We start from the raw sequence: 10,876 nt of genomic DNA, 5'->3' as shown, positions 1-10,876 counted from the left end.
TTTACTGCCCAGTAAATATTTATTTTCCCCCGGTATTAATGTGTGTCTGGCGGAAGGTCGGCAGCTACCAAAATTGGTTATTTTTAGAATAGGAGATTCCTCATGCTAGCTCCTCTCTACAAACAATATTTGAACAACATTTATTCTTGAAAAAGCTGCAACTCATATACTGGCCTGTAAAACCATTTACGCGCAATAAGTCCGCCAACTGCTAAGTGTTTTTTATGAAACACCTGTAATTCCTTACCGGGTTGTCTCCGAGCTGTTAAGTTAGAGGACCCATCCCTCTCTTGTAAAGTCGCTACCTGTCAGTAACTTCACCAACACTGTCCATTAAAACCGTCAAGTTTGATTAAATCTTGTTTAAATATTGTTCGTAGATTTATGTCCCTCATGGACACACATTGGTGTCATTTAAGCACCAATGCATTGTGGTCAAATACGAGATTCTGCTCAGAAAAGATTTCAACCGATGCTCGATTATAACAGCGTGTTGCGAAAGCGTGTAGCGTCTTGTTTAATGCATTACAGTGGCGAAAATGTGTTGTCTGATTCCGTAGCCGAACGGTTATCGAATTCGCCTGATGCTCTATTGAGTCGATTTCAAATCACTCTCAGTCCATACTGGTTTTTTTTTAATACTTGTTGTCATTAATTTTGTTTGTTTTTGTTTATTTTCTTCGTGTGCAAGAGAGTACGTTGTAATATCATAATTGATTTTAAAAATTAATTTTAGGCGAAAATGAGGTTTTTTTTTAACATTTTTGGTTAACATGATATTACTGTTATCTACCTTGTATACGCCCATCCACCCTATGCACCAATTTTGCCCAAAAGTGGGGGGTGGGCGTTTAATAGGTACTATGCCCCTGGCAGAAGCGGTTTCTTAGCTAGAAAAACAATATTTTGGTCATTTGCCATAGAAGTGTTCAAAGGATGCGTTATTGCACAAAACTCCCCCCCCCCCTCTCTCTCTCTCTCTCTCTCTCTCTCTCTCTCTCTCTCTCTCTCTCTCTCTCACACACACACACACACACACACACACACACTAACACACACACACACACACACACACACACACACACACACACACACACACACACACACACACATACACACACCCGTGAATCAACCTCTTCAGACATCACTTCCTGCCAAAGATGAAGCTTTGAAGATGAAGACAGTCCGCGGTACAAGCCATCAACAACTGTACGACGAGTCAGGCTTTATTTCACTTTTAGATAGGCGTAAACGTCAAAAATTGATATTATTTCACAAGATTGTACACCGTAAGGTGCCAAACTACTTACTTGCGATATTGCCACCATTAGTATCAACTAATAACCCATATCGCCAGCGCAGACCTTTAGACAGGACAGTTATATCGTTTAACACTGAATTATACAGAAACTCATTTCTCCCATCTTCAACACAACTCTGGAATTCTTTACCAGACTACATAAAACTTAGTGAGTCCCTATGTGAATTCAACCACTTTTTGCCTTTTTATATTTAGTCAAGTTTTGACTAAATATTTTAACATCGAGGGGGAATCGAAACGAGGGTCGTGGTGTATGTGCGTATGTGTGTGTGTGCGTGCGTGTGTGTGTGTGTGTGTAGAGCGATTCAGACTAAACTACTGGACCGATCTTTATGAAATTTGACATGAGAGTTCCTGGGTATGAAATCCCCGAACGTTTTTTTCATTTTTTTGATAAATGTCTTTGATGACGTCATATCCGGCTTTTCGTGAAAGTTGAGGCGGCACTGTCACGCCCTCATTTTTCAACCAAATTGGTTGAAATTTTGGTCAAGTACTCTTTGACGAAGCCCGGGGTTCGGTATTGCATTTCAGCTTGGTGGCTTAAAAATTAATTAATGACTTTGGTCATTAAAAATCGGAAAATTGTAAAAAAAAATAAAAATTTATAAAACGATCCAAATTTACGTTTATCTTATTCTCCATCATTTGCTGATTCCAAAAACATATAAATATGTTATATTCGGATTAAAAACAAGCTCTGAAAATTAAATATATAAAAATTATTATCAAATTTTTTTTTCCAAATCAATTTAAAAACACTTTCATCTTATTCCTTGTCGGTTCCTGATTCCAAAAACATATAGATATGATATGTTTGGATTAAAAACACGCTCAGAAAGTTAAAACGAAGAGATGTACAGAAAAGCGATGTACAGAAAAGCGTGCTATGCAGCATAGCGTAACCACTACCGCGCTAAAGTAGGCTTGCACTGTTTAACCCCTCACTCTATCACTTTTGATTAATTTCACATCCCCCATCACTACTACCTTCCCTCTCTCTCGTTATGGCAGGCAGGCGGATAAAGACACACACATGTGAGCGAGCGGAGAGAGAGAGAGAGAGAGAGAGAGAGAGAGAGAGAGAGAGAGAGAGAGAGAGAGAGAGAGAGAGAGAGAAATAGAGAGAGAGAGAACGAAATAGAGAGAGAGACTGAGAGAGAGAGAGAGGGAGAGAGAGAGAGAGAGAGAGAGAGAGAGAGAGAGAGCCGGGGGGTGAGCGAGCGGAGAGAGAGAGAGAGAGAGAGAGAGAGAGAGAGAGAGAGAGAGGGAGAGAAATAGAGAGAGAGAAAGAAATAGAGAGAGAGAGAGAGAGGGAGAGAGAGAGAGAGAGAGAGAGAGAGAGAGAGATAGCCGGGGGTGGGGTGGGGGTGACAGAAGTCGCATTCGCTCTGTCACAGTAAAATGTGTGTGTGTGTGTGTGTGTGTGTGTGTGTGTGTGTGTGCGAGCGTACTTCCCAATTTACAATTCAGCAGTTCTTTCGTTCTTCGCTCCACGATAAAAACGTGCGAAACGGAGAGTACAGAGTGTCAAAAACTTGCGCGTCATGCCAATTTCATAATCAAGTCTCACGATACAGGCGTCTTAAATATAATTCAAAATGGGTCTTGAAAAGAAAGAATCTGCATTCATATTTTGTCAAAACAATCGTTTTGCGTCTTATCTGCGTGTTCCATTATAGACATCAAACATGCATCGAATAGCTTCTTGATCAACTGATGAATGGGTTTCCATGCTTTTAGTCTATGCTTGAATTGTGATTCCTTTGTCGCTGCCCTACACGCCACCAGGCGTGAAAGGCAGTAAGTAAGTTGAATTGTGATTGCTGATGTAGCACACACACACACACACACACAAACACACACACACACACACACACACACACACACACACACACAAACACACACACACACACTAATCACTTGGTGGCCTAAAAAAACAAAAAACGAACGTATAGCATGTCTGTAATTCTAACCTGAAGTATCAGGAACTCGTTCGGTTTCAAGCCCCTGTGGCCAAAATGGTAAACCGTACGTTTTTTTGTTTTTTTCTCAAGCAAACTATCTCAACGTTTGCCAGTTCTATTACCTACGACACGTTGCGAGAGAAGGGCAGTTTTAAATCGCCGTACTCTTTACAAATGAAGGACAGGATTTGAAGTAAGTAGGCGACTGTGGATCAACGTGCAAAGTATCTGTAAGTATTGTCAATACAGACGGTACGTGCCCACTTTCGTTATTCTTTATCAGGGTACTGTACAACATAGTACGTGTAGGCCTAACCCATAGTATCTGTAAACAAGCAAGCAGGCAGGCAAGCAGTCAAACACCCAAACATGCCCAGGCTAAAGAAAAAATCTAGCCTTGTGAGAAAATCTGAAAAGAGAAAAAGAGATCAACAGTCACAGTCAGCGGATGAATCTCCGTCAAAAGGAAACAATATTGACGAGACCGATCACAGTCATTGTGTCAACGCTGTCTCCGAAATTATGTCTGACAATGAGAGTGTCTCGCCAACACCAACTTTAAGCCTATGTACGGGTGTTTCATTTACGACAAGTGCTTCAAAACGTACAACACAAAACATGAAAAACCAAGCAAACATGTGCAGAAACAGAAACAACAACCCATCTGCCGAATTAGAGCGTACACACAATAGGCAGAGAATGTCCTCAGTAAGACAGGAACAAGAATGTTCAGCCCACGAACATAAAAGAAATAGGCAAAGAATGGCATCCACCAGAGAAAACACCGAATATTGCAATCGCGAGAAAGACACAAATCGGCAGAGAATGACAGTCACAAGACAAGAAGCCGACTATTCGCAACGCGAGAAAGAACAAACTCGGCAGAGAATGACAGTCACAAGACAAGAAGCCGACTATTCGCAACGCGAGAAAGAACAAACTCGGCAGAGAATGACAGTCACAAGACAAGAAGCCGACTATTCGCAACGCGAGAAAGACACAAATCGGCAGAGAATGACAGTCACAAGACAAGAAGCCGACTATTCGCAACGCGAGAAAGACACAACTCGGCAGAGAATGACAGTCACAAGACAAGAAGCCGACTATTCGCAACGCGAGAAAGACACAAATCGGCAGAGAATGACAGTCACAAGACAAGAAGCCGACTATTCGCAACGCGAGAAAGAACAAACTCGGCAGAGAATGACATCTGTCAGATTAGAGATTCAGTACACGGATCGTGAACACCACGCGAACAAAGAACGACTACGTGTTTACCGACAAGATTCAGATTATGCCCAGAAAGAGCGCGGACAGAAACAACAACGGCGATCTGTAACATGTCCTGACAAAAGCCTTGCAGAAACTGATGAATCAGTGAAGAGGAAAAGGCAACCACAACAAGCACAAAGAAAACCAGAACAGCGCAAAAGAAAGGCTGGTGATAATTGTGATGTTCCGGTTCCCAACAAACGAGCAGAGTTTGAGAATCAACGGACTGATGAAGGACAACCTGAGATCGAAATGGCTGTTTGTGAAAATGAACAAAACGTTGAAGGGAACAATCCCAATTTGGCTCAGAATGACCGCGCAAACAAAGACAAACACCTAAATGATTACCAGCGTATCATTACGGAAGGACCAACTTATGTGTGCACATGCTGTGGCAGTCTTTGGTTTCGAAAATCAGTCAGGGATTACAATGAAGAAGATTTGATTAGGCAGGGTGTTTCCCACGACTTTCTCAACACGTACTGTCATTGTGTGCCTACTTCTCAGGGAAGGCAATGGCTCTGCGGGACATGTTACAAGTCGGTCCGACACGGAAAGGTTCCGCGATTGTCTTTGGCAAACGGTCTTGCGTTTCCGGAGCTACCGCCACAACTGCGAGGTCTGACGCAACTGGAAGAAAGGCTCGTTTCGCCAAGAATTCCGTTCATGCAAATTCGGCCGTTGGGTGTAGATCGCCAGCATGGTTTGAAGGGAAATGTTGTCAATGTTCCGGTTGAGGTCAGTACTACGGTTTCGGTTCTACCACGATCGTTTTCAGACGCACAAACGATCCAAATCAAACTCATGCGAAAGATGTGCTATCGGGGACACTACATTTTCGAGACAGTACGACCACGCGTTGTTTACGAAGCTGCTCGGTGTCTGGCTAACACACCACTCTTCCGAGAACATGGAGTGACCACTCTGACAGATGATTGGCTTCAAGAGCATCCGTTAGTTGAAGAGCCGTTCGTTGTAGACCCGGCCGACCGATGTGCGGATATTCAAAGAGTCGAGCAGGATAACCAGCACGTTGCAGCAAGAGAAACGTCACCTACGCCCGCTGCAAACGAAAATGATCCAAATGCTGAGAAACCGCAGGAAGAAGAAGAATGGGACGAGACCGTGAACGATGACCCGGTAAACCCAGGGGTGGATGAAACCTTGCTTGATTGCGATGAGGCAATACGGTTTGCCCCTGGAGAGGGACAGAGACCTCTCTCAGTGGTGTTAGACGCAGATTGTGAGGAACTGTCTTTTCCCACAATTTACGCCGGTCACAGAAGGGGGCAGCCAGAATCAGTATCTTACGCCGAAATTGCCAAGTCCGAAGCGCGTCGGTATGACAGACGAGCGACAAAAGTTCCGAAACTTTTCTTTTCATACAAGAAAATGGAGATGATTCGAATTGCGAGCTCCGTCCAAACGTGTCTTAGGAAGAAAACTCAGGACAGGTCTTACACTGCTCGCGATATTCTCGAACACGGAGCCGTTGAGAATATGGTGAGCACTGACCAAGGCTTCCATGTTCTCAGACCGGTCAGAGGTTCTCCCCCGTTCTGGGAGGAAAAGAAGAAAGAACTCCTGGCCATGGTTCGGCAGCTTGGTTGCCCAACATTTTTCTTCACTGTGTCTGCTGCTGAGACTAAGTGGAAAGAATTGTTGGCCATCCTCTTCCGAATCGAGATGAACGATGACCCTGAGCCAGAAGAAATCGAACAGTGGACTTTCCTAGAGAAAGCTGAACTCATTCGTGATGATCCTGTCACGTGTGCGCGATACTTTGACCACAGGTTCCGTGCTCTATTCAACACTGTCATGAGATCAGCTGATGGACCTCTCGGGGAAATTACTGATTTCTTCTACCGTGTTGAGTTTCAGCACCGAGGCTCGCCGCATATCCATGGTCTTCTCTGGATCAAAGATGCGCCTGTGTATGACCCAGAGAAGGAAGACGGTGAAAGTGAAGTGACGAGTTTCATAGACCGACACATCACTTGTCACGTGCCCCAGGAAAATGAACCGTTGCATGAAGAAGTTAAGCTTCAGCAGCACAAACACAGCCACACCTGCTTGAAGCAGTCTGGCAAAGAAAAAATATGCAGGTTCAAGATTCCGAAATTCCCCATGTCTGAAACTAGGATTCTAGCTCCTCTGACACTAGATGAGGTTTCTGACAAGGAGAAAGAACGGTTGAGAAAACTTGCACAGTCAGTGAAAGATCGTTTGAAAGACCTACCAAAGCACACGACCATTACCCATGCTCAGTTTCTGCAGGAGCTTGGATGCACAGAAGATGATTATCTCCTGTGTATCCGAACTACTCTGAAACGAGCAGAGTTGTTCTTGAAAAGAGGGTTGGGAGAAACAAGGAGCAATGCTTACAACCCGGACATACTGGCCTTGTGGAGAGCAAACATGGACATCCAGTTTGTTCTTGACCCCTACGCATGTGTAATGTACATCATAAACTATGTTGGCAAATCACAGCGTGGTATGTCAGCTCTCCTGCGCAACGCAGTGGCTGACGTGAGAAAGGGAAACGGCAGTGTCCGGGAAAAGCTTCGTGCTGTCGCCAACTGTTTTCTGAACAGCAGTGAAATATCTGCTCAGGAAACATGTTACTATCTCCTACGTATGCCCGTCAGTCAGGCTAGCCGTGCGTGTGTCTTTATCAATACTAGCCGTCCGGAAAAGCGAGTTCGTATGTTGAAAGCCCAGCAGATTCTGAAAGAAATGAACCCTGAGAGCACTGACGTGATGTGTCCTGGACTCCTTGACAAGTACGTCTCTCGCCCTGAGAGTATGGACGGCGTGTCGTTGGCGGAGTTTGTGGCTGATTACAACATCAACAGCAAAGACCCCGTTGATGATCAACCGCATGACGACGAAGAGCACAGAGCGGACCGTGATGTGAACACAGACCAGCGCGTGAAGCTCAACAATGGACATGGATTTGTCACGAAGCGCCGGTGGTCAAAAGTCATCCGTTACTGCAACTTCAACAAGCTGAAGGATGAAGATGACTACTACAGAGAGCAACTGATGCTTTTCCATCCCTGGCGAAACGAAGAGCAGGATCTGATCAGCATCAACCGTGAAACCAAGTTCAAAACCCACGAAGACTCCATCAGTCGAGTACGCTGCAAGTATGTATCCACCTGTGACACAGCTGTGCGTGAGGCGTTAGACCAACAGGACGCTGGAGGTGCAGATGATGAAGTCATTGAGGAGGTCGTTCCCACAGCAGATCTTGACGCGGAAGAGATGGGACCGGAAGAGGAAGACTTCCAGGCCATGGAGGACGAACAGGGACGGCAGGTGGATGTCATGGAGCAAGTGGGGCAACCCGCTCGACGAGAAGATGCCGATCGTTTCCTTGCGCCAGGTCGTATCCCTGAAGACGAGTTTGAACAGCTGCTGTCGACCCTAAACAAAACTCAAAGTAAGTATGTAATGCACTGTGTCCATGCGTTCAAAACCGGTCAACTGCCTCTCTATGAGTTTCTCAGTGGAGGTGCTGGTGTTGGGAAGAGCCGTTTAATTAAAGTTCTTCACCAAGCACTAATCCGGTACTTCGGTTCCATTCCGGGGGCTCAGCCCGATGATCTCGTAGTGTTGTTGTGTGCGCCCACCGGAAAGGCTGCCTTCAACATCGGCGGAATGACTCTTCACTCCGCGTTGAGTCTTCCACTAACTCAGTACAGCGGTACTCTGCCTGCACTTGGTTCTGATGTTTCAAACACACTAGCTACCAAGCTGCACAGTTTGAAACTCATCATCATCGACGAGATTTCTATGGTTGGTGCAAAGATGTTAAACACAATCAGCGCTAGACTGTGTCAAATTTTTCGGTCAAAAGATCCGTTTGGGGGGATTTCTGTTCTAGTCGTCGGGGACTTGAATCAGCTGCCGCCTGTGGGCGACAGTTTTCCCTTTGCAAGTCCACGTGCGAGGGATGCGTACGCCGAGCTGGTTGGTCCAGTTTTGTGGGAAAAGTTTAGGCTGTTGGAGCTCACGGAAATCATGAGGCAGCGGAACGACCTTCTTTTTGCAAGAGCACTTGGAAATCTCGTAAAGGGCAAACTGACAGAAGAGGAGAAGAATCTGTTGAAAAGCCGGCAGGTTCAGCCAGAGGACGTTCCAGAAGACGTGCTTCACTTGTTCCAGACCAACGAAGCAGTGGACAAGTTTAACGAAGACGCGCTCAGGAAGCTGGATACCCAGGGAGCAACATTCCACGCTCTTGACACGTGCCAAGGCGACGCATCGGAATCCATGAAACAAAAGTTCAAGGAATACGTCAGCAGTCTACGAACCAATGAGACGTACGGCTTGCCCTATAAGCTAACACTGAAGGTGAGTGGCAGGTACATGATGACCAACAATGTCGATACTGCAGACGGTCTTGTCAATGGAGCCACTGGAAGACTTCGACTGATACAGTTGTCAAAGTCTGGTACTGAACGGAAACCTGTCAGAGTGTGGATTGAATTTGACGATCATGATGTTGGGCGGACAATGCGAGGAAACAACAAACGGGCGGCAAAGAATCTGAATGTTCCGAACACGTGGACACCTGTAGACTATGTCTGTCGTGTGGCCCGACGCAAACAAGGTGGAGGAAACCTGCAGATTCTGAGAAAACAGTTTCCTCTTGTACCAGCGATGGCCATCACGATTCACAAGAGCCAGGGTGACACGTACTCTCGTGTTGCCGTTCACCTCACTCGCAGCATGAAACGAGCATCGCTGTACGTGGCCTGTAGCAGGGCAAAGACTGCCGAAGGCCTGTACCTCGTTGGTGAACTCCACCCGCCCAGCGAGCCAAGTGCAACAGACAAGGTCGTGTTGGAAATGGCCAGACTCCGCAAGCATCGTCCGATTATTCCATGCATACAGTTCCTTGACGAACACGATGGGCCGGAGCTGAAAATTGGTTTTCATAACGTGCAGTCGTTGCCAAAACACCACATGACAATGTGCGGCGATGCAAGCCTCATGACAGCAGATATCCTTTGCTTTGTTGAGACACGGGTTTTGATCCCAGGCGGTGTTCAGTTTTCTGGATTTGATTGTGTCTTTGAACGCTCATGCTCTCCGTATGGCACTGCCGTGTATGTTAAATCTGGGGTTCAGTGTTCAGTGGTGGTTGATACCCTAGTAAAGAACCAAGGTCACGTTGAAGTCACCACTGTCTCCGTTGAGAAGGAACATAAACAGACCCTCGTGACCGCGGTGTATAAATCACCGCGGACTCCAAGGGGAGTACTGCAACAGGTTCTGACTGAAACGCTCGACAGCCTGCCCTCCACTGTTCGCCATGTGTGCCTCGGAGACTTTAACGTTGACAGAAAGAAACCTGAAGGTGACTCACTGACAACGTTCATGCTTAGCAAGACGCTTCATCCCCTGCTGCCACCTGACTGTTCCACAACCAATCAGGGAACACAAATAGACCAGTGTTTCACGAACATACCAACAGCCAGTGCTGGTACAGGTGAGAGCATGACGAGCTATCATAAACCGGTCTGGGTGATTGCATGAATAGATGAGGAGGCAGGGCTTGCTGGCAACAGATGAGATACTCTGAGGACGGCTGTCCCAGATGATAAATCTCTAAATTAAGAACCTTGGTTCCAGTGTACCTGTAAGTTTCCCAAGCGCCAGAGGAGATACTCTGAGGACGGCTGTCCCAGATGATAAATCTCTAAATTAAGAACCTTGGTTCCAGTGTACCTGTACGTTTCCCAAGCGCCAGAGGAGATATTCTGAGGACGGCTGTCCCAGATGATAAATCTCTAGTTAAGAACCTTGGTTCCAGTGTACCTGTAAGTTTCCCAAGCGCCAGAGGAGATACTCTGAGGACGGCTGTCCCAGATGATAAATCTCTAAATTAAGAACCTTGGTTCCAGTGTACCTGTAAGTTTCCCAAGCGCCAGAGGAGATACTCTGAGGACGGCTGTCCCAGATGATAAATCTCTAAATTAAGAACCTTGGTTCCAGTGTACCTGTAAGTTTCCCAAGCGCCAGAGGAGATACTCTGAGGACGGTTGTCCCAGATGATACATCTCTAGATTGAGGACCTTGGTTCAGGTGAAAATGTTTGGTTCCCATGCGCCAGAGGAGATTCTCTGAGGACGGCTGTCCAAGATGATAAATCTCTAGATTGAGAGCCTTGGTATCCTGTGCACCTATCGGGATCCGAAGCGTCAGCGAAGAAGTTCTAATTATATTAAGGACTCGCTCTCTCATATCTTTGCTTATTAACATACGCGCATCGGTTCTATTTGTTTCTTTTCATGTACTTGCACGG

At 45.9% G+C, this 10,876-nt stretch overlaps 1 protein-coding gene across 1 annotated transcript; it reads left to right on the top strand.

Annotated features, from left to right (window-relative positions):
- Positions 1 to 5,373: 5,373 nt before the first annotated feature.
- LOC138956219 (uncharacterized) lies at positions 5,374 to 10,320 on the top strand. The gene has a single exon (XM_070327631.1). The coding sequence runs from the start codon at positions 5,374 to 5,376 to the stop codon at positions 10,105 to 10,107; it is 4,734 nt and encodes a 1,577-aa protein (XP_070183732.1). The 3' UTR covers positions 10,108 to 10,320.
- Positions 10,321 to 10,876: the final 556 nt, after the last annotated feature.

The sequence above is a fragment of the Littorina saxatilis genome, unplaced genomic scaffold (genome assembly GCF_037325665.1).
Source record: "Littorina saxatilis isolate snail1 unplaced genomic scaffold, US_GU_Lsax_2.0 scaffold_1279, whole genome shotgun sequence".
Classification (NCBI taxonomy): Eukaryota; Metazoa; Mollusca; class Gastropoda; order Littorinimorpha; family Littorinidae; genus Littorina; species Littorina saxatilis.
The sequence above is the reverse complement of the archived record's forward strand: the minus strand, read 5'-3'. Positions and strand labels throughout refer to the sequence as shown.